The sequence below is a fragment of the Lycorma delicatula genome, chromosome 13 (genome assembly GCF_047948215.1).
Source record: "Lycorma delicatula isolate Av1 chromosome 13, ASM4794821v1, whole genome shotgun sequence".
NCBI lineage: Eukaryota > Metazoa > Arthropoda > Insecta > Hemiptera > Fulgoridae > Lycorma > Lycorma delicatula.
The window spans coordinates 39,028,235-39,054,038 of NC_134467.1; the positions used below are offsets into that span (position 1 = coordinate 39,028,235).

At 32.1% G+C, this 25,804-nt stretch overlaps 1 protein-coding gene across 3 annotated transcripts in view; it reads right to left on the reverse strand.

Annotated features, from left to right (window-relative positions):
• mrj (DnaJ heat shock protein family (Hsp40) member B6 mrj) overlaps nt 1-25,804 on the reverse strand; it is a 290,448-nt gene that overhangs the window by 89,742 nt on the left and 174,902 nt on the right. The window contains exon 1 of one of the 3 annotated variants that reach the window (XM_075381832.1): nt 17,422-17,529. The exons of the other annotated variants lie outside the window; for them this stretch is intronic. Coding sequence (XP_075237947.1) covers nt 17,422-17,507 — 86 coding nt within the window. The 5' untranslated portion in view covers nt 17,508-17,529. Of the gene's footprint in view, nt 1-17,421; nt 17,530-25,804 lie in introns of those variants that run through there. 3 annotated transcript variants of the gene reach the window in all.

Here is a 25,804-nt window from a genome sequence, read left to right on the forward strand (position 1 = left end):
ACGTAGTTTGTTGTAACACACTTATACTGAAAATTGATAAAGGTTGATAATAAGTTTCTTTGGTTTTAAATTAGAAATACGACTATATAATTATAAAATTAATAAATTACTAGCCTTTCTTTCTTTTTCCTGTTTAGCCTCCGGTAATTACCTTTCAGATAATACTTAAGAGGATAATATGTATGAGTATAAATGAAGTGTAAACAGTCTCAGGTCGACCGTTCCTATAATGTGTGGTTAATTGAAACCCAACCACAAAAGAACACACCGGTATCCACGATCTAGTATTCAAATCCGTGTAAAAATAGTTATTTTTATATTAATAGTAAAGTCAGTTGACTTTACTAGGACTTGAACGCTGGAACTCTCCACTTCCAAATCAGCTGATTTGGGAAGACGCGTTCACCAATAGGCCAACCCGTTGGGTTAATATATTACTAGCCTATATTAACTAAAACCCACCGGGTTGGTCTAGTGGTTAACGCGTTTTCCCAAATCAGCTGATTTGGAAGTCGAGAGTTCCAGCGTTCAAGTCCTAGTAAAGTCAGTTATTTTTACACGGATTTGAATACTAGATCGTGGATACCGGTGTTCTTTGGTGGTTGGCTTTCAATTAACTACACATCTCAGGAATGGTCGAACTGAGAATGTACAAGACTACACTTCATTTACACTCATACATATCATCCTCTGAAGAATTATCTAAACGGTAGTTACCGGAAGCTAAACAGGAAAAAGAAAAAGAAAAGAAAGCCTATATTAACTAAATCCCGAGCGCACTCCGTATTTAATTCGCGCGAGTATGGCGGTACTAACTAAACTAATGTAATTTCATAACTTGCATGAAAAAAAAATTTCGTTTTTACGTTCTCCGGTTTATCCGAGTAGATTAACGTACCAGGTATCCCGGCGATCAAGTTCGAGACCCTGCCTTTTACATTAAATATTATTTATTTAATTCTAACGCTAAACTGTGACGTCACAACATCGAACTGATTACAACAGCGTTTTTTTTGGGGCGAGAAAGCGATTTTCCGAAAACTTTTTGCTGCAATATTGTTATTTTTTAATGGTTAACAGATCTGCCTAAGAAATTATGATCTTAATTAAACGAAATCTCGAGATAATGAAAATGACTTTACACCCTCACACCTTTTAAGTTGATAATTTAACAGCACCAGTGTCCCATATATAGCAATAATGTGATCAATGTGATCGGTCCAGTAGTTCTAGAAATGTAAGGTGATTTATTGGAAAACATCAAACACATAGAAATACATACGAACAATAACATCCGGAAAATTTCCATCCGGATTTTTTGGTGGTTTTTTAGCTATGAAAACGTCATGATCCGGTGATAATCGCATATGCCCAAATTAGACAGATTGCAATATTTTCCCTTCTAGAGGTACAGCGCTATCTAGGCGGGAAAAGTAAAATTTAATTTTAAACCATTATCAAGTGGAAACAAATAAGGAAATACTAGAGTACTCTTACTCGACCTAAAGCTAAAAAACACACCTTTAAACTTTAAAGAGAAAAAAATAAGGAAAACAATCTTTCTTTAAATATAAACCGCAACCACCAATAACTACTAAATAAGGGATTTAACCCTGAGGATAAACTAACACGTAAAAGAAAACACTGGATTAATAATGATAATGCATAAATATATTATGTTACACATGACAAGGAACTAATTCTTATGAAACATACATTACCAACTTTGTAAAAATTGATTTAAAAAAGTCAAGCACCAAACAATGTTTTTATTATTATTTATATAAACTATTTATGCAGTATTTATTTACATTTACAATTCTATTTATAATATATATACCTGTTTAGCCTTCACAAACATAAACGGTAATATAGCATAACTACAGCAATCAAAATATGTTCCTTTCTCAATTAACTTATTCATTTCAACTTATTTATAAGCATACTAGCAGACCCGGCAATGCTTCGCTATTGCTATATTTGTGTATATATACAGAGCGTTTCATAATTTTCTTCGGAGTTTCGAAAATTCATTAACAAAAAACTATTTCACTCGTAAGAATAAAACAAGTACTGTACGAAAGAGTACTACAAATAGTTTTTTTCCACATATACTAGACAATTAGTAAATTATTTGCTCGCTAGGCGTCGACAGTAGAGAAAATGGCTGCCACAGGAAGCGAGAAATCGTTTTGTATGTAAGAATTTCACTTGTCAAAGTCAGTAATTCCTGTGCAACGTGCGTTTCGGTTGAAATTTCATACGGAGCCACCAAGTGATAATTCAATTCGTGCACGGTATAAACAATTCAGTGAAACCGGTTGCTTGAACAAGCGAAAATCAACCGGTCGTTCATCAACCTCAGAAGTAAATGTCGAACGTGTGCGTGGAAGTTTCATTCGCAGCCCGTCAAAATCGACTGCGGCTGCAGGCAGAGAATTAGGAATTCCGAAAACAACAGTGTTCTCCGAAAACGTTTATTATGCAAACCGTACCGTCTTCAATTAATCCAGCGTCTTTCTGATGGAGATAAAACACGTAGGCTCGATTTTTGTTTACAGTTACAGGAAAAGATGTTATTAGATTAAGGTTTTGTAAACAATTTAGGACTTTTTCTTAACTGCAGTAATAAGCCCACATTGAGAGCTTTTCAACGATATATCATAAGATGTATTTATTTTAATTGGTTCTAACGAGTTATAACCAAATAAAATTGTAATTAATGAAATACGAGGGTTATTTTTTTTCAAGGTCCGATCGGTCGCGAAATAAAACCCGCGCAAAAATCGGACGAACCTTTGCGCACATGTGTTGCGCAGCGTCTCAAGTATGGCCTTCAATCACGCCGCGTCATTTCGTTTAGTTCTGAACACGCAGCTAGCACATGTCTAATACAATGTCATCTCCCGCCAAGTGTGAATTGCGTGCGGTAATTCGATTTCTTCAAGCTGAGGGGTGTAATGCGGCTGATATTCATCGACGAATAAGTAATGTGAACGGTGAAACTTCATCAAAGTACGACAACGGTTCAGGAACTTTAAAGCAGGACGTACAGATGTTAATGATGCAGACGGTCAGGGAAGGAAGCGAGTGTCAACTTTTTCAAGTTTTCGTTGGAAAGTGTTTGATCACCCACCATACAGCCCGGACTTGGCTCCATCCGATTTTCACCTCTTTGCTCACATGAAACGCTGGCTAGAAGGACAACATTTTGGCACAGACATCGAGCTGCAGACCAGCATAGAAATGGCTAAAAACACAGGCGGTTCCGTTCTATGACAAGGGTATTGGAAAGTTGGTACCACGCTACGACAAATGTCTAAATCGGAGTGGCGACAATGTAGAGAAATAGCGTAACTATAAGTACTTGTTACAAATAATTTTTTTTTTATTTTCACTGTGGCTTTAATTTCGTGACGATCGGACCTTGAAAAAAAAATAAGCGTCGTATTTGGGTCTTACAAGAGGAAGGCACATCGGTTCGAATCCGACATCATCTCCTTTTTTTTAATTTAAATATACTGATTTATTAATAAATTGTTAACCTCTGATTGTAAAGAAAATTTTACAATAAATAATAATTCAATAACAATAAAAATTTGTTTAAAATGCAAAAATATCCGAAGTTATAAATGAAATAAAATTTTATGTATTTTTTAAAGAAAGCAGGGGCAGATAAATGTGAAGAATACAGAACAATTAGTTTAACTAGTCACGCATCAAAAATCTTAACTAGAATTCTATACAGAAGAATTGAGAGGAGAGTGGAAGAAGTGTTAGGAGAAGACCAATTGGTTTCAGGAAAAGTATAGGGACAAGGGAAGCAATTTTAGGCCTCAGATTAATAGTAGAAGGAAGATTAAAGAAAAACAAACCAACATACTTGGCGTTTATAGACCTAGAAAAGGCATTCGATAACGTAGACTGGAATTAAATGTACAGCATTTAAAAAAATTAGGGATCAAATACAGAGATAGAACAATAATTGCTAACATGTACAGGAACCAAACAGCAACAGTAATAATTTAAGAACATAAGAAAGAAGCCGTAATAAGAAAGGGAGTCCGACAAGGATGTTCCCTATCTCCGTTACTTTTTAATCTCTACATGCAACTAGCAGTTAATGATGTTAACGAACAATTTAGATTCGGAGTAACAGTACAAGGTGAAAAGATAAAGATGCTACGATTTGCTGATGATATTCTAGCCGAGAGTAAAAAGGATTTAGAAGAAACAATGAACGGCATAGATGAAGTCCTACGCAAGAACTATCGCATGAAAATAAACAACAACAAAACGAAAGTAATGAAATGCAGTAGAAATAACAAAGATGGACCACTGAATGTGAAAATAGGAGGAGAAAAGATTACTGAGGTAGAAGAATTTTGTTATTTGGGAAGTAGAATTACTAAAGATGGACGAAGCAGGAGCGATATAAAATGCCGAATAGCACAAGCTAAACGAGCCTTCAGTAAGAAATATAATTTGTTTACATCAAAAATTAATTTAAATGATAGGAAAAGATTTTTGAAAGTGTATGTTTGGAGTGTCGCTTTATATGGAAGTGAAACTTGGACGATCGGAGTATCTGAGAAGAAAAGATTAGAAGCTTTTGAAATGAGGTGTTATAGGAGAATGTTAAAAATCAGATGGGTGGATAAAGTGACAAATGAAGAGGTATTGCGGCAAATAGATGAAGAAAGAAGCATTTGGAAAAATATAGTTAAAAGAAGAGACAGACTTATAGGCCACATACTAAGGCATCCTGGAATAGTCGCTTTAATATTGGAAGGACAGGTAGAGGGGAAAAATTGTGTAGGCAGGCCACGTTTGGAATATGTAAAACAAATTGTTAGGGATGTAGGATGTAGAGGGTATATTGAAATGAAACGACTAGCACTAGATAGGGAATCTTGGAGAGCTGCAACAAACCAGTCAAATGACTGAAGAGGATTAAAAAAAAATTATTTTTCAATTAAAAAAAGAAAATATTTTGTATATGTAATTTAATAGGTTTACAAGGAAGTCATATGGTGTCCAAATCAAATTTTTTTGTTAACAACGGCTAACAATTCAATGGGTGATATCGCTCCAATCACCAACCAACCAACTAAAAATCCGTGTTCTGGATGACATACAAGCCGTAAAAACCTATAATTATTTTATTTTTTTTAGGAGAGATGTGATTGAGCATTAATTTTTAATTTCATGGCTCAGGAATACTTCTCTAATGCAGCCTAAGCTTTATGAATCATCTTATGGTAATATAATACAGGACAACCGAGCCAATTTTTCGCGTTACATTTAAACAAAAAAATACAGATTATTTTCATCTAAACGTTAATAATAAATTTATAATATTTAAATAATCCTTTTAATATTTAAAAGGCAAGTCGATTTAAATTTTTTTTTTTTTTTAATATTTAAATAGAAATTTTTAGACTCGTCAGTTTAAAATTTAAATGTTTTGTCGTAAATAAAGAACTTTATCTTGTTTTAAAACTATTTTTATGTACTAAGAAAAAATATATAATCTATTATAGATAATCTAACTTACGAAGTAGATACATAACGTTATGACGATCTTATCTCAAGCAATGCATCATTAAATAAAAGAAACGAAGTAAACTTCATTAAGTATTATACAAGTAGAACCCTTATTTCTTTTTATTTAATATTTATTTAAATGTTTTTATAACCAAGCAAGTGGTTCAGGGTCCCAACATACTCGTATATAATATGATGAGGCGATAGTTATTTACGGCACTGAAATGTGTAGCATTATTTTTACAACACTGTAACATTCTCTCGTCACAAAAATTCAAATGATTTATTTTTTTTACTATTAACATATCTCAAAAAAATTTTCCTAGACAGCAGGAAGTTTTCTCTCTTACTATGAATAAAAATAGGATTTAATCTAATCTAACAAAATTTAAGCTTTTAAATATTAAAACAAACAAAACAATATTTCTGTTATTAAAATGATAAGGTCACGCGAGACAACGTCGAAGATTAAAATTAATTATTTATAATACAACTTATCTAATCAACCGATTTTTAATTTATTTGCTCTTTGTAACATTAATAAATAATATTAAGCGAGATAATAGCAAATTAACTTATAGAGACGACGCGACCTTTTTATTTATATAAGTTCTAGAAAAGGAAGATTCATGTCCCAACTAATGAGAGACACGAAACTAAAAGTTTTAATGGGGGAAGAAATTCACCAATTTAGTATAATATTAACTTAAAATATTAATTTAGTATTATATTTAACTTAAATTTAAATTGCCTAGGATTTACCGACGACTTGGCTTTATTAGCTAATAGTATCGCAGAAGCCAGAATACAAATATTAAGTATAGAAGAACTTGCGAATAAAATTGGACTTAAAATTTCTTACGAAAAGACTAAAATGATGGCTATAGATCCTTTAGTTATTAATCCTGTGAATATTAACGGAAATAAAGTAGAACTTGTAGAAAAATTTAAATATCTTGAAAAGATCATTACTTGTAATCGTAACGAAAAACAAAATCGTACCGAAAGACTTAATAAATTATTTAAACTGCTACAAGTAACCAAAAATACTTACAACAAAAAATCGCTCTCGATTAACACTAAAATTAGACATTACAAAACCGTGGTTAAACCGGTAATTACTTACGCGAGCGAAAATTTATTTAGATTAAATCAGAAAAATAGGACTCAACCTTTGCTTAAAGTTGAACGCAGGATTCTTAGAACCTGCATAAAAAAAAATATAAACGCGAAAATCAGTACAGATTACTGCCCAATAAATTTCTGTACGAAAAATTGGAATCCTTAATCGATACTATGAAAAAAAAGCGAATTTCTTTCTGCGCACACTTGTTAAGATTACCGCAGGATAGGATTATTAAGAGAATTATCGATCGATTTTGGTCTTTAAAAAATCCGCCGTTATGGATCAAAGAAATCAAAAAGAAGACATGCAAGAATTAAATTTGATTTACGAAGATTTACTTAATAAATCCGAAAAATTAAAATTTGTTATTAAAGATCCGAATACCGACTTTAAAGTAAGAACTTTTAATTGTACAAAAAGGATTTATTCCGAAGAGGATCGTAAAGCAAGATCATAAAGAATGACTAAATATTGGGAGAAAGTAAAAGCTAAGAACTTAAAAGACCAAAAGATCGGCAAAAAAAAGACTTTAATTATTCTGACTAAAGTGGTCCTTTGCGGCCTTAAAAGTAAAAATAAATAAATAGTGGTAATTTTTATTTATTATTTCAGGCATTCTTTTTCCTGTTTAGCCTCCGGGAATTACCGTTCAGGTATTACTTCATAGAATGATATATGTATGAATGTAAATGAAGTGTAGTCTTTCTACAGTTGGTTAATTGAAACCCAAAGAACACCGATATTCACGATCTAGTAATCAAATCCGAATAAAAGTAATTGCCCTTACTAGGACTTAAACTCTGGAACTTTCGATTTCAAAATCGGCTGTTTTGGGAAGAAGCGTTCACCAATAGACCAACCCGGTAGGTTTTTTTAAAGGTCAAAATTTATTGTACTAAAACACAGGTGCTGTTTTTATTTTTTGAAATTGAAAAAATTTTTTGATTTTTTTAAAAATGTTTTTCGTATATTAAATCAATTTCCTCGGGATAAAATTTTCTACTCGTTTTGGTAATAAAATTAAAGTACTACTCATTTAACAAAATTATTGTTTTTCAAACCTAAAAAAAAAAGTCTTTCGTCACCGAATTTTTCGGTTTTATGTTTGATATCAAGAAAACTATAGGAAATAAAGTTTTGAGAACTATTTATTAGATTTTTCAGGTCATAAAACACAAGAAACGATGAAGTTTATCCCCTATTAACTGAAATCCGCGCGAAATTTTTCGCTAGCCGCAACTAAATAACAACAAAGCGTTATAGGAAATATTTGTAAGAACTTTATTCCTTATTTCAAGCTCTATAATCAATTTCCAGGTAATATATTTGAGGAATTCTAATGTAAATTTTTAAGATATTTCATAATACCTGTGCAATATATAATTTTGTGCCTATTTTCATGTCCTCCACTTTACGTTCAATTCGGTTAAATATTAATCTTTTTTATTTATTGTTAATTCTAGTATTGTAAATTAGTATCAAATTAAGTTATAATTTTGAATAAAAAAAAGTTTTTTTTTTAAAGAAAAAACACGAATGCCCAAAAAGGAGTGTAATGTATTTACAGTGTATGTATGTTCCACCGTAGCAGCTCAACGGTTGAACCGATTTACACGTATGAACCCTCGATGGAATTCTTACGCTACCAGGAGTGTCACACGACACACACACACACACACATATATATATATATATATATGTTTAAAAAAATTTAGAAAAATTGAAAAAATCATACTATATACAAAACTGTCACGCGCACGTTCTTTAATTATCCTTTATTAAAGATAAATTACTACTTCCTTGTACGACGTAAAGGAAGTATTGTAATCACGAAAAACTTCAGTTTTCAGATTTCAACGGAAATATTCATTTTGATGATCCCTGAATCCATTTTTACTAGTTTCGACGTGACGTTTGTGCGTACGTATGTATCTCGCATAACTGAAAAAACGATTAGCCGTAGGATGTTGAAATTTTGAATTAAGGACTGTTGTAACATCTTGTTGTACACCTCCCCCTTTTGATTGCATTCGACTGTACTAAGAGTGTCCAAAAAAGCCCAAAATCCCCCAAAATTTGGATTTTTGACTTTTAACTGCCGTAATAACCCCTCATTGAGAGCTTTTCAATGATATATCGTAAGTGGTACTTATTTTCATTTGTTTCAGAGTTATAGTCAAATAAACGTATAATTAATGAAATACTTGGAACTTACATCGATTCGAATCAGACTTAATCTCCTTTTTTTTTGTTAATTATATATATATATATATATATATATATACAATGTGATTCAGGAGGATGGGGCAATACTTTGACAACTCATTCTAGATGCTAAAAATAAGAAAAAAACGTTCATATAAACATAGGTCCGAAAACGCTTCGTTAGCGAGATATACAGGATGAAAGATTTCGCCCGAATTTCAGTTCCTATGAGTAAATTAAGGCTTTCTGAAATTCTGGGAAGGTCAATTAAGGGGGAAATTCAATTGTTTCTTATGGTTTTTGAGCTGGGAAATCGAAAAAAAGGTCCCAGAACTGTATCTCTCTTAGTTTTTAAGATATACCACGTAAAACGCAAAAAATTGGGTAAAAAAACACATTTTTTTACGTTTGACGTACAATAAAGTTGTTAAATTGGCAATAAATCATACATTTTTTAAACATAAATTGTAGAGAATTTAATTATAAGAAGATCGATGTAAATAATGTCAACAGAAAACAAATAACATTTTAAACACGTCGACTTTTATTAACAACAAACAGATTAATTTTTAACAGATTGAAAAACAGTTTTCGTTATGTACAATAGAAAATAACTGGAGAAAGAAAGAAAGAATACTTACTGTTTTTTTTATGATAATGATAAAATGCTGATTACAAGTAGTATTTCATGTGGTTTTTTTAACTTTTAAAAATGCCACCGTTGCGTTGTGTTTAATGCACTTTTCAACGCGTTGTACTAGATTTTGTGTTGCCAGTCTAACGATATCTTTGCGTTCCTTGATTAGAAATAATTAAGGCTTTCGTTCCAGAAAGCCGTAATTTACCAGGAGGAACTGAAACTCGGGAGAAATCTTTCACTCTGTATAACTCGCTAACGAAGCGTTTTCGGACCTATGTTTATATGAACTTTTTACTTATTTTTAACCTCTAGAATGAGTTGTCAAAGTATTGCCCTATTTCTCCTGAATCACCCTGTATATATATGTATATGTGTATATATATATATATATATATATATATTGATTTAATAATTATTAATCCGTGATTGTACAAATTTTTTACAATAAGTAATAATACAATAATAATAAAAGAAAAAAAATATATGAAAAACAATCCAGTTATTAGTGAAATAAAATTTTAAGTATTTTTAAAAATGTGTATATGTAATTTATCAGGTATTATTACTTATGTATATGTAATAGATTTGGTGAAACATCTGATTATTTATAATAATTGAAAATTATAATTGAGAATCCTATTATTTTTGTATTTTCTAGTCTAATTTCTATTTAATTTTATTTAATTATTCTGAAATTTCTGTTTAATTAGCTACATTAAATTTAACTACTGAAAAAAAATAAAAAATACACCCTCATAATTACCAACCAATACATACCCGTTGTTTAATAAATTACAAAATATTCTTATTTTTAAGTTCATTACTCCTCCGATATTGTCGGACAATATTCTCCCTAAATCGGAGTTGATCATCATATATTTGTTTTTTGTTGCCGATCATTTAATCGCTCTTTCGTTTTATATAATTCCTCTGATCATAATTTGAGGAATTAAACTACAGAACGTTGTTCTGTAGTTTAAAAAATTTCCTCTTTCTTTATATTCATCATCCTCTGTAATCTTTTTATTCTTTCTTTGGTTTTAACATTTTCCTCCTCTTTTCTTTATAGATATATTTCATCATGTTATCTTTCATTTTCCTGTATGATTGTTTCTTTTTCATTTTTGATTATTCACCAAATAATCCAGATAATAAAAACTGAATATTTTACACCGTAAGGTCGAAATTAACATTTTTAACCGATATACAGCAGTTCATTAAACGGAATAGTTTAATTATTATTAACTTTTATTTATACGACACACCAGAAATCTGAAACTTTTATTAATCAGCAACTCACGAAGATACGAATAATACTGGTCTAGTAATACCAGTAATAAAGGGACTTTTATTCTATCCTAATATTTCATGTAAGATTGTTGAATTAATAATTGTATAAAAATAATATTTCAGCAATGTAACTGTCAACTTTATTAAAGAATTGGAGGATCGTATCTCACTTTCAAATTAAATAAATTTAAATAAAGTGTGTATATGTAATTTAATAGCCGTACAAGGAAGTTATGCGATGTCCAAATCAGATTTCTTTTGGGAGTCGTGTTTTTTATATTCAGAAAAAAAAATTAAGTGCAGAATTAATTTATTTAAGATTAAATACATCAGCCGAAAGTACAACGTAGATTTTAAATAATTACGCAGGCATATTGCTAATACAAATTATATATCGTGCACACAGTACGACCCCGCTTCAACGGCCTTCCGAACAGCCAACTTCGTGTTATAGACTAACCATGCTATTTCGAAAATGAAATGATAAACGAATAAAAAACAATGCCAGTTGAGTTAATATTACGGGAAGAACTAAAATGCAGAAAAATGAAAATATAATAAGTATGTATTGTACAGTACTTACAAATAAAAATTCCCTCGGGATAAACTAAAAGAAAAACGAGTTTTCTACATTGATGAAACTTAAAAAAAAAGAATTCCAGAAAAAGACCAATAAAAGAGAAAAAAATCTCTTCCGGAACGCCGGAAGTAGAAGGTAGATTTCACCGGTGCTAAGTAGGGGATAAAAAAGATTTCCACCTTAAAGTTAAGAAAAACTTCAAATTTACTCAATACGATGATGGTTGCATGTGAAAAAAGATTTACATATTTACCACACAAGCCACATCTTCTTACAATTCCAGCAAAATTTTGATCATCTCTTGCTATAAGGGTTGATCAAATCAAAAAATATTTCAAACGGAAGTTTTAGGTAATGTTTAGAGAACTAATAAACCGATTTGATACTGTGTCTATTAAGGAAGGTATGATTTTTTGTCTTCCAAACCCCATTTTTTAAATCTCCTGGATCAATGGTTGGCAATATTAAAAAAACCTTTACTTAGATAAGTTTTAGGCCCTTATCCAAAGAATAGTAGGAACTTTAAACGAATACGATATTTCACTTAATAATAAAATTATAGCGATATTTTTTTTTTTTTCGAAAAAGCTCCCCCGTTTCCTTCCCTATGATCCGAAATTGCCCACTAAAGAACTCAACCGAGATTTTAGGACGTTATATGTTATGTATCAATTTGAAAATGATTGGCTCAAAATTATCGTGTCCACAAGAAAATGAAATATAAATGTACATACAAACTTTTAAACTGACGGTGGTTTTGGGGTCTGTGAAATGTGAAGACATGTCGAAATTTTCCGGAAATCCAATCATGGTACCCATTACAATAGGTAGTTTTCTTATGAACTCTACCTAATACTGGACGAAATGAAAGGAGAGAGACAAAGTGACAAGTATTAAAGAAGAGGGGGAAATAATAAAATTCCTTGAACCTAAAGCAAATAAAATATATAATTTAAATACGTAAAAAAGACAATGAGAAATAACACGTCACGAAATTTTACGAAACAAAAATAATTAATACAAATATTATGTAAACCTTAATAAAAGCATATCAATAGGTAATAAATAATACAATTACCAAACCGTATAGTCAATATAACAAAAAATTGTAACATTTTTAGAACGTTAACATTTTTTTTTTAACGAATTTATCATACACGATTTTTACGTAAAATTAAAACAATTAAATCGTAAAATTAAAGCAATTAAATCGAGAAATTTCATGAAATTACTCTATATAGAGCCCTATACATATATATATATAAATTGATATGATTGTAGTATTCTGTAACTGCGCAAATTTAATAAGAAATGACTGTACATATTATATAGGATTAACAATTTCACGACTATCGTAAGAAATAAAACAGCATAGTCACGATTGGTAAAAATAAAACAAAAACGAATTACCGTCTATTTAGAATCAGAAACATATTATTTAACAATAATATAACCATTCATTCAATACGTTTTTTTAATCTACATAAATATTAAGTCGATGAATAAATTGACGTATAGTTTTGTAATTTTTTTTCTCCCACAGTACAAAATTTATATAAAAACATATTATAATAATTTACCGAAACAAATTTTAAACACCAGTTTCCAATTTATGTTAAAGGTCAAATGATGAGAATATCCTGACAGTAATCGTTAAATTAAAATGCTAACGGTTCCTCAGTTCTACCACCTGGACAATTTTTTTCTTTCAGTCCTTTCTTTTTCCAGTTTATCCTACGGGAATTACCGTTCACGTATTACTTCAGAGGATATGTTGAGTGTAAATGATACAGTCTCAGTTCGACCATTCCTAAAATGTGTGGTTAATTGAAACCCAACCACCAAAGAACACCGGTATCCAAGATCTTCAAAATCAGCTGATTTGGGAAGACGCGTTCACCATTATTAGACCAATCCGGTAGGTTTTCATTCCAGTCAAAATTAATATAACACAACCTTATCTTGTCAACTATTATTTTTTTCTTGATAAAATCGTCAAATAAGCTTGAACGCTGCGCATAGGATATGAAAATTGAATTTTGTAGCGTGTTAAAAAATTCCATTCCTGACGGGGATTAGAACCCTGGGACCTCTGAATGAAATGCCCAGACAGCTACCACTCCTTACACGCTGATTAGCTAAGATTGGTTTGACTCCGGCTATAATACAGACAGCCTTTTGCGAGACTGTTCTGTAACCGTCTATAACAGCCAACAAAAGGAGTCGCTTGACCCGTAGCAAAATGTCCGCGCAATATCTAAAAGTAATACGGTGACCCCAGACAGGCGCAGCATACAGTATAATCGCTTCGCTGACAAAGGAATAAAGGATACGCACGGTACGGTAATTCAACCCCCCAATCGGGATGAATGAATGACTCTACAAATTACATAAAAAGCATCAGCGGCCTTTCTTGCTACATACTGTAGATGTTCCTTGAACCGAAAATTCTCATCAAGGATAACACCCAGGTATATTTGAGTCGTAACGTACCGAATGGGGAGACCAGCCATCCGAACCCAACCCACCGGGTTGGTCTAGTGGTTAACGCGTCTTCCCAAATCAGCTGATTTGGAAGTCGAGAGTTACAGCGTTCAAGTCCTAGTAAAGCCAGCAATTTTTACACGGATTTGAATACTAGATCGTGAATACCGGTGTTCTTTGGTGGTTGGGTTTCAATTAACCACACATCTCAAGAACGGTCGAACTGAGAATGTACAAGACTACACTTCATTTACACTCATACATATCATCCTCATTCATCCTCTGAAGAATTATCTAAACGGTAGTTACCGGAGGCTAAACAGGAAAAAGAAAGAAAAAAAAGAAAGCCACCCGAACCCGGATTCGTCAGGAAGCAGCCAATCGGCCCTTAAAAAAAATCATTGTGGTTTTCTCTGGGCTGAAAATCATCTTATATTGGAGACTCCATAGTCGGAGTGTCTCACAAGCACGAGAAGCTCGGAATTCTACCTGGTTACGCGAAACCCCTTCAATCAGTAGCAGCGCCTCGTCAGCATAAACGATGACACGACAACCGCATGGCAACCTTAAACGTAACATCGAATCGAATTCTATGATCCAAAGAAAGGGACTTATCCCTTTCGTGATGCGAGCCGCCATCACGCAGGAAAACGGTCCGACGGCTGAAATAACTTGAGAGTACGTATAGTTCATTTTGCATCTGAAACAGGGCACAGGACCACCATAAGTTGGTAAATGTCCCGGATATGTCCAGAAAAATTCCTAATACAAACTTACATAGACTGGAGGATATCCATCACCTTTAGTATAGCATCCTCACTGCTCTTGCCCGGTCGGAAACTATACTGGTTGTCCATTAGCAAATGATCACTGGTCAATCTAACATTAATAAGCAAATATAGGACCTTCTCAAAAACTTTGCCAATTACGGTCAAGAGCGTTAGTAGACGGTAAGAAGAACTAACAGTAGGATATCTTTGTCGCCGCAATTGAATAACACCGAGTCTCCACGCTTTTAACACAGCTACTACTCCGCCACGTAGATCTCAAATATGCATCAATCCAATATTTGGAATTTGCAATGGTTATATATTTTAATCACGTTACCTATTTGAATATCTTTTTAAATTTCAGGTTGATAATTAAAAGCTAAATTTCAGACCTAACATATTTTTCGATGGTTGACCACGATTTTAAGCCGAACACATACATTGATCTGCAGTAATTTTAGGAAGCTCTAGCATAATTCATGTTGCTTACAATCATAAGCCTAGAAGTTCTTCTTCTTTCTATCTGTGACCTCCCGACCTAGGTGTTATGAAAATAATACCAAAAACCACAAGAGTTAAAAATTTAATTCAAATACTACAAGTAGTCTCCGAATTCGATTTGGCCGAGTTTAATAACGTAAGAACAAATCCGGTTGTTACCGCCAACCCATTAAAACGTCCATAATTTTGAAACTGTGTAAACATTTCGTAAAGACAATAATCCTACGTTCTTTCTAGAAATTAAAAGTATAGTCACATAAAATTTCAGTTCAACCGGTTTAGAAATTTTTGCGTGAAAGAGTAACAGATTCACAAAAACCACTAGATGTATATACTCGTACATTTAAATTACAGATTGGATATAATATCATCCAATCAAAACAAGTAAATACATTATAATAATAATAATAATAATAGAAATAGTATCGATTATTGTTGTTAAAAAATAATCGATAAAACTAAATAACATCGATACAGCAATACAAAACACAACCTACGATAAGGTAATAAATATATTAATGTTACTATTAACTACCAATGAACTGTAATATGTAATTATATATTACAATGTTATTATACCAAGGACGAAACGCACTTTTAACTGAAAGACAATTCTCCGCACATTTTCCTGTTCTAAGTTTTTTTAAACTAATATTTACGCCCCCATTAATTAATAATTCAATAAAACACGATATAAATAATAATTATAGATAATTTATAATCATGCGAGTTAAGCGTATTTATAAATACAAACAAATAAGTACAGATGGATTCCAAATGATGAAAATAAACTTCCGTAGGAAATTACCGTAGGAGTTTTTTTTTTTAGGCGTGGCGGGTGGGGGGATTTATTAATGTTTCTTTTGCACCTGTCTTTATATTTTTATTATCTGCTTAAAATTGCATTTCGAGATAAATGAATTTTATTAAATATTTATCGAAAAAACTTTCAGGAAAATAATCTCTCGGTTAGCGTTATAAACTAAATTCTTTACATTCTTAATTAAGCTTTTTAAAACTTTATTAAAATCCACTCCTCGCGACTTCATCCGTCTTTATAGTTACAAATAAAAAAGGAGGAAATGAAACCTCAGTCTTAACGTAAATTAAACGATTTTACGTTAAGATTTTACGTTTTTTTTTTTTTTTGAAAGGGAAATTTTGTTTTTTGACACGAAGTTGGTAGCGCTACTCAACCGGTATAAGATACGCCAATGCGAGTCGATTCTCCTTGAGCTGTGTAAACTTTTGTGCCGTTTCCGGTCGGAAACGATCTTGTGAAAACAAGATCGCTCAGTTCTCCACGGAAAAGTTTACGAAAACTTTCCACGCAAGTCGGTTTGTCATATTCGACTGTTCAGAAAGCCGCTAAAAAATTGAAATTGTAATCGCGTACGATCAGTCCAAGAGCTTCAGCCTCCAGATTTAAGCAAGCGATTGCAATATTGCCGTTGGTTTAGGTCTCTCGAAAACGATAACGGAATCGAATTTTTCAACACTTGGATCCATCTCGACGGTTCCGATTGCAAAATCTTGTTAATCTCGATGGCAAAATATTGTTAAAGAATGAAAACTCGTTCTTCTATGGTAAAATACATTCTGTTCGTAACACGACCGGAAACGGTACAAAAGTTTACACAGCTCAAGGAGAATCGATTCACATTGCCGTATCTATACCGGTTGAGTAACGCTACCAACTTCATGTCAAGGGAAAACAAAATTTCCCTTTCTTAGAAAAAATTACCAGACTTAACAATTGGGTAACAGGATTAAAAAATCACCTGTATAACAAGTATGCACCTGACCACCACGAGAGACATGCGCTAACGAATCGGGATTTTCCGCTAGTGATCGGTACGTTGCGGTGCTAAACTAAGGGGGACGCACACACAGACAGAAAAAAATACAAATGCCGTTTAGTAGGGTAGAATATATTTTAAAAGGATTTTTCCTGTAAACAAAAAAATTAAATTTAAAAAAAAATCACTCAACTATCGAATTCCCAGATATGCAAACAATGAGAAATACCTTATTTTTGTTACGAATGATGGAGACAAATTAATTTTAACAAGTAAAATGAATGAAATGTAAAAAATAATCTTTCTTTTTTATTTTAATAAGAAATTTTTCCTTTAATTTTAACCTATTAATCATTTGAATAAATGATTATATGTTTACATTGGATGGAATCCACCTGCACACCGGTATTCATGATATGTATGTCTGCATGCCTATATTTAATTACCATATGTAATGTAAACATATAAGAAATATTTACGCAATTGTTTGCTGAAGAATATTTAGTAATATGTAAATAACTGGTAGAACCCTGAAACAACCTATATTCATTTTATATATTTTCATGGACCCCTGAAGTAGCAATAGTAAAATGGCCTGGACTCTTCTTAATACACAAATATTTTTCCTGTAACAACCAAAAAAAATTTAAGTAATATTAATGTTGTTAAAGATTTCACTTAATCATAAGTCCTCCAAATAGAACAATCCAAAGAAAAAAAAAACTGGAAAAGAAATTAATCATAATTAATATTTAAAATAAATCGACTATCGATTTCAACTTTGCTGCAGACCACGAACGATTCTGCCGCGCAATGTCCACGATGTCAACGTGGACATAATAAACCCGATTGGTTTATTATTGAACACGTCATCGCAAATCAGCTAAAATCGAGAATTCTAAGGTTCAAATCCTATTAAAGACTTTTATATGGATTTGAATACTAGATCGTGGAATTCTTTGCTGGTTGGGTTTCAATAAACAACATATCTCAGAAATGGCCGAACTGAGACTGTACTACACTTCATTTACATTCATACATATCATCCTCTGAAGTAATAACTTACGGTAGTTCCAGAGGATTAACAGAAAAATATAAATGTCCATAATATCAATCATAATCATCCGAATAAGTTGAAGGAAGAAAACCAGACGTGAATAATTCCCTCCAAGCAATTACGGGATAAATCCGCGGACCAAAAGTCAAGGTTTAAAAAACCCTCGACTTGAGGTTTAAAACTCAAGGTTTTAAACCTCGGGGATGGAGCAACCTTCGATGGATTCGAGAAGGTGAGTCAGCAATGGAGGTAATAATTTCTTTAAAAATATTCCTTTCAGTAATCACTAAAGTCGATAATATACTGTTTTTTTTTTACCTTTGAAGCTACATTGGATCACTTTAGTCAACCATATTCAACCATATTTCAGTTCCTCTTGAATTTCTGTATTAATCTGGCCTTTCGATTTTCCCAGTACTTATTCATTCTATCGGATCGTTGCTTCCTGATATCGTTCGTAACCTTTACTTTTTTATCCCTTTCTGAGGTTAAATCTACTGTTTTGAAGTGCGTAGTTAATTTTAATTTTATCACAGGCGTCCTCACCTCAACCTTCAAGCCAATTTCTTGAAGATCTTTTTGGATTTCTCCTAGATATTTTCCACAGGTTTTTTTTTTAATATTCCTTGTAACCAGTTGTTCTAGAATTCGTTTCTCAGGCATTCTATATACATGAAAAAAGGGAAATCCTTTTTTTCATTTTACTGAGTATCCGGTCATCTGTGGCTGACTTTTATCTGTGGTAATTCGTCAGATTCTATTTTTTTGATAACTTTAATTTAAATAAGTTCTGATAATTCGCCTTTCTGTTTTAAGTAACTGGTCAGTTTTATTTTCATTCATAATCTGAAAGATAATCTCACAAGCATAAAGCGCCACCGGAAGAACTACTGTGTTATAATGGTGAATTTTGGATTTTATCGAGACATTTTTTATTGTATATTTACCAAGTTAGATTTTGTACTCTTTTAATTTTAGTTATTCTGTTTTGTCACGATTGTTTTTCCTTCAATCTGGAGTGAATGATTTCACCTAAGTATTTAAAATTGTTCAGCTATTTTTATTTCTTTATCGTTAATTTTGATTTTGTTGATACAGAAAGAATCCATGGCCATTATTTCTGTCTTTTAACAAGACATTTTCAGGCTAATCCTTTGGGAAATTTTTTCTATCTGTTTTTTAACCTCTTCCAAATAAGGCCACATCATCAGCGAATTCTAATATAAAAATTCTTATTGAATTTTTACCTGTTCCTATTATTGTTTCCTTTTGCCAAATTTTAATTATGTAGTCCAAAATAATATTGAACAGCACTGGGAAAGTTCATCACCTTGTCTCAACCCGGTCTTTATCGGGAAGGATTGAGACATCCCCCCTCTAACTTCAGGCTGTGTATTTGTTAATGCTAATTCTATCACTTTCACAAATTCACTTTTATATTAAAATAAATTAAAAAAATCTGAACTGGATGAAATCAATCATTAATGAAGATTTCAGCACTCGAAATTAATGGACATATTTTAATTCTTAAAAACTAAATAAAAAAAATTACTCAGATCAAAATTTCATTAAGACTACATTTATTCAAATAAATCTTTTTTTTAATTTTATAATTTTTAGCCTATTTAACCAATTCCTGAATAACTGGTTACAAAATACTGATCCTAAAATAATAGTACTATAATAACGTAAAAAAACATCCGCGAAAACGAACTGAATTGGCCATCTAATTAATTAATTAATTTAATAAAATAATTAATAATAAAAAAAACTTTCACTGAATTAATAATTAAAATTAATTACAAGCTAAAAAAGTAATCGAAACAATACGGCACACTTACCGTTCAAACACGGTATTTATTAACTTCCTGCAGTACGAAAAGAAATTAAAATTAACGTGTTCGTTATACTTCCTGTAACGTATAAATATCAACTGTACTAAGTATACCCTAAAACGTAATTAAATTATTATACACATTACATTAAGTTAAATTAAAACTGTTATTTAATACTGTAATAATAAATAATTAAAGAAACATTACGACCTCACGTAAAAAAGAATTACTTTATATAATATAAACGGTAAATAGCATGAAAAGGCTAATGAATGGAACGGCCAAGGAAAAATACCCCAAAGAAATCGGATAAATAAAATAGAATTGATCTACCGGAAACATAAATGCAAAATAAGGGTATTTAAATTAAAGGACTCATCCAAAAGCATTGTACACTGCAGAATGTTTGAACATTCCAATGTTTTCAAAGAAATTCTAAAAAAGGAAGGAAAATTTTTAAAAAGTCCAACAAAAACTAGACCTCCCGCTGTGTTGATTATAACGCTTCTGAGAATAATGCTAACCCACCAGGTTGGTCTAGTGGTGAACGCGTCTTCCCAAATCAGCTGATTTGGAAGTCGAGAGTTACAGCGTTCAAGTCCTAGTAAAGCCAGATATTTTTACATGGATTTGAATACTAGATCGTGTTAAATAGGCTAATAGGTTAATAGGCTAAAGGATCTGAATATATTAGATCGTGGATACCGGTGTTCTTTGACGGTCGGGTTTCAATTAATCACAAATCTCAGGAATGGTCGACCTGAGACTGTACAAGACTGAACTTCATTTACACTCATACATATCATCCTCTGACGTATTATCTGAACGGTAATTCCGGGAGGCTAAATAGGAAAACGAAAGAAAGATAAAATTAAACAGAAATCAGACGTAGAAAATAAAAAATAATACGATTCTAAATTACAATTTTTAATTAATATTAAATAATCAGATGTTTCACCAAATCTATTACATATACACATACGTAATAATGTCTATTAAAATTACATATACAAATTTTTAAAAACATAAATTTTATTTTACTAAAAATTTCTGTTTTTTTTTTATCGATATTATTGAATTATTACTTATTATACATATTTATTTAAAATCAGAGGTTAATAATTATTAATAAACCATATATATATATGTACATGAAGTCCGATTCGAACCGACATGCCTTCCCCTTGTAAGATCCAAATATTTAATTAATTAAAATTTTATTTGGCTATAACTGTGGAACCAATGAAAATAAATACAACTTATCATATATCGTTGAAAAGTTTTCAATGAAAGCTTATTTATTACAGCAGTTAAGAAAATGTCCAGAATCCAAAGGTTTTGAATTTTGGACACTTTTGGTCCAATCGATTGTAATCAAAAGGGGAAATGAACAACTGGACGTTACAAAAGTTTTAAATCCAACATTTCAACATTCTACAACTGATCACTTTTGAGTTATGTTCGTACATAATAGACGATACGCCGAAACCCACCGGGTTGGTCTAGTGGTTAACGCGTCTTCCCAAATCAGCTGATTTGGAAGTCGAGAGTTACAGCGTTCAAGTCCTAGTAAAGCCAGATTTTTTTACATGGATTTGAATACTAGATCGTGGATACCGGTGTTCTTTGGTGGTTGGGTTTCAATTAACCACACATCTCAGGAATGGTCGAACTGAGAATGTACAAGACTACACTTCATTTACATTCATACATATCATTCTCATTCATCCTCTGAAGAATTATCTAAACGGTAATTACCGGAGGCTAAACAGGAAAAAAGAAAGAAAGAAAGACGACACGCCGAAACACGCCTGAAATTTGAAAACCGAAATTTTTCGCGATCACAATATTTCCTTTACTTCTTACAAGAAAATGGAGAAAATTAGCAAAAAATATTAAATGATAAATCAACAGGCATAAAAAACCAAATTGATTAAAAATAAATGTCGCATAGTTTTTAAATATGATTCAGATACATTCATATATGAGTCACTACGTATATTCATAAAATTTAACAGGAATGCCAACAATTTAAAAGAAAAAAAGGAGATAAAATTAATTAGATAACCAGTTTTAACAGCGATATATTTTTTTTACGATAAAATTATTTTATAAAACAAGTTGTAATCATAAACCGGACTGTTAGTCAAACTAAATAATCACGAGGAAAGTAAGATTTTTAATTTTTTTTTCATATCCTACTTCGAAAATCCTCACGTTACAATTAATTATTATTAAATTATATTTCGAATAAATGTAATGAATAAAACATTTTTCTTACATGGATTACAATAGATAATAGAGCGAAAAGTATTTCATATTTGTACTCAATGTTAAAAATCTTGTTCTGTGCACAAAAATCAATGGACTTGTATATAACAAAACTCCGTTATTCAATGTATTACGAGAAGATATCTCTAAACTAAAGATTGTTCATTGTAATAAAATTTATTCTGAAAACTTCATAAATATTTTTTTATTTCTCTTAAAATACATACTTAATACAACTTCTCTATATAATCGCCACATGAATTACGACATTTATCGTAGCGATACACAACAGCTTCAACATACTCTCGTTGTATTCTAACACCGGTCATTTAGCCAGCATTTTTAGGTTCATAATCACCCGCGAATCGCTTACCACTCCAAAATTCTTTCAATTTCCCCAAAAAATGTTAATCAGAAGGAACTAAGTCCGGCCTATATGGTGTGTGATCGTAAATTTCTCATCCAAATGTTATCAGTAAATCACGTGTCGGACTCGCAATATGTGGGCGTGCATTATCATGTAGCCGCCCAGGTCGCCGATTTTAAATGACGCGCCGCAACTTACGTAGAGTTTCGCAGTAGGATTCTACATTTATTGTCGTTCCACGTGTCATGAAATCGATCAGAAATATGCCAAACCGAGCTCAAAAGACTGTGGCCATCAGTTTGCGTCTGTGGCTTGACCTTTCTTGGTCTGGTTAGTGATTGAATACGATACCGTTTCTTTCATTTATTACATTATCACCGTACACAGCAACCAACTGCCTATTAATTTCAGCCGGCTTAACGTTTTGATGGTTTAAAAAACGTATGACTCTACGTATCTCACAGTCGGTAGCAACACTGATTTTCCTATTAATTTTATAACGTATTAACTCGTACGTGATCAAAGATATTACAACCCGACAACTTACAGACAACAACGCGGTGTGTACATTACTAACGTGGCCATGAACGACACAGGTTTGCCAATCTTAAGGAGAGAAATTTCCCAGCGGTCTTTACTTTTAATTATTTAAGTGTGTAGAACAAGTTAATGTGTATAATTCGTCAGAAACGTCACTCTTCGCTACGATGCGGGACTACACACCGTATCCGAAGTGAGAGTGGCGCAGGCACGCAGTCTGTTCGAAGTGAGAGCGGCCGTGTCCAAACACGGCCATCTCCGGGACATCTACCGAGAGTACCGTACTCCATAGGGTATAAGAAAACGGCCTCATGCCGTATTAAACGAACCACCGTGAAAAGGCGGTAAGAGAGTCGAAAAATGACAAACCAGGCTTAGGAGCCTCTTTATCGCGTAACCTATAAATGGAAACCGCACGAAAATTCCGGTCACAAAAGTGACAGTTTTCGCAATTAAATTTTGTTAAAACTATAAAAAGTTAACACCCCACACCGTCTCACGAAGAGACCACAATTTCATTTAGTCAGCATATGCGATTCCCTCCGGAGAACGGGGCGCATTTCTCCCTCTAAATAACTAGGGCTCCGGTAGACGCACTCCTTCTAGCCCGTAGGTGATGGTACCGAAAGGACTTCAGCGGATGGACAGAAGGGGAATCACAGCGGGATTACTAGGCTCAAAAGCTTAGTCTATCACGGTCAATACGGATAGGAACGCAAATTACCAAATCCGTCCATAAATAAAATTTAAAATTTATAACCGCCACTAAATAACCGATGAAATCCTCCCGATAATAGAAAGATACAACAGCAAGGGACATTGTCCAGGCTCTGCGATTTGTAGGGAGAAATATTGAAACTCCCGCTATTCTTGCGTTCCATTCCGTAATGTATAAATTAAAATCTACTTAAGTTATTTTTCTCAGAATGAGAAGTCAGTTTTTCTGTAATCTATAATATTATAGATGACGAAGAGATTTTTTTATTTGTTCGGGATAAACAAAAAATTCTATAAGGACACCACATGACTTCCTTCTACACGTATTAAATAACATATACACATATTTTTAATGTGAGAAGTATATAAAATTTTATGTCATTAATAACTTTTGATATTTTTTAATTTTTTAATTATTGATTGTAAAACTTTTTTTACAATGTTAATAATTATTAATAAAAACATATATAATTAAATTAAAAAAATATATGTTTACGAAGTCGGATTCGAAACGATGTGCCTTCATCCCCTTCTAAGGTCCAAATATTTCATTAATTAAAATTTCATTTCGCTATAACTCTGGAACAAATGAAAATAAGTACCACTTATAATAATATATCGTTGAAAAGTTCTTAATGAGGGTTTATTATTGCAGTTAAGAATCCAAATGTTTTGGGTTTTGGACACTTTTGGTCCAGTCGATTGCAATCGAAAGGGGAGGTGCATAATTAGATGTTACAACAGTCCAAAATACAAAATTTCAACATTATACGGCTAACCTTTTTGAGTTATGCCAGATACATACATACAGACGTCACACCGAAACTTACCAAAATGGATTCAGGGTTGGTCAAAATAGATATTACCGTTGAAATCTGAAAACCCAAATTTTTCGCTATCACAATACTTCCTTTACTTCGTACAAGGAAGTAAAAACTAGACGATAAATAAAAAAAATTCATTACCTAGAGTTACAAAGGCGGATATTATGAAATAAACAAATAACATAAAAGAATACACGCGACATATTAAAGACTTGTTTATCAGTTGCATAGCAACCGCCTGACCACATCTTACACCACCAGTGTTCCTCGTCATGTAACAACCACACAAAAATGACTCATAAAAACAACTACGTCACAAGATAATATATTACAACTAACCTAACCAGTCCGTATATAAAAAATAAAACCAACAGTTAACTAAGCGTGTAATCAAATAAAACTGTTCAATGAAAACAAATAGTTTATCCTAGTAAATGTTTAAGGAAAATTAACACATTTCTTACTAGAGATATATTTTTTTTTTTTACAATATACATTACAGAAAAAAAGGAAAATATTGTTTGTATCGCTCAGCTTCTTTTTTTTCTTCACATTTTTTGTATAATTTAAGATATTAACATTTCAAGGAAAATCGGGTTGAAAGATAAAAATAAAATTGTTATTTATAAAAAGGAGAATTAAGCATATGATTGTGTACATGGAAAATCTCTGCTAAAAATCCTGAGAAATTTAGGGCTTCACCCAAAACTAGTTAAAAATCATCGGACTAACACTAACGGATACCAAATCCAAGGTTAAATTCAGGGGGGTAATATCTGATCCATTCGACATCAAAACAGTACTGAGACAAGGAGATGGACTGTCACCGCTTTTATTCAACTGTGCCCTTGAATTTATAATACGGGATTGGAAAAAATTAAATAAAGATAACGTTAAAATAGGAAAAGATATCTCGGTAAATTGCCTAGGCTTTGCGGACGATTTAGCCCTACTAGTCCAAAATATAGAAGAGACCAGATACCAACAACACTGAAAGAGATTGCAGGAAAATTGGTCTAAAAATGTCATACGAAAAAACCAAAATTATGGTGAGAGACCCACTACGCATAAGCAAAGTAAAAATATACAATAATCACATAGAACTAGAAGAAAACTTTAAATATTTGGGGAAAAACATCACACACAACCTCCAAGAAAATCCAAACTAGAATGAAATAATAAATAAACTCATCAAAGCCACAATAAAAACACAAAACATCTATAACAAAAAATGCATGTCCATAAACATAA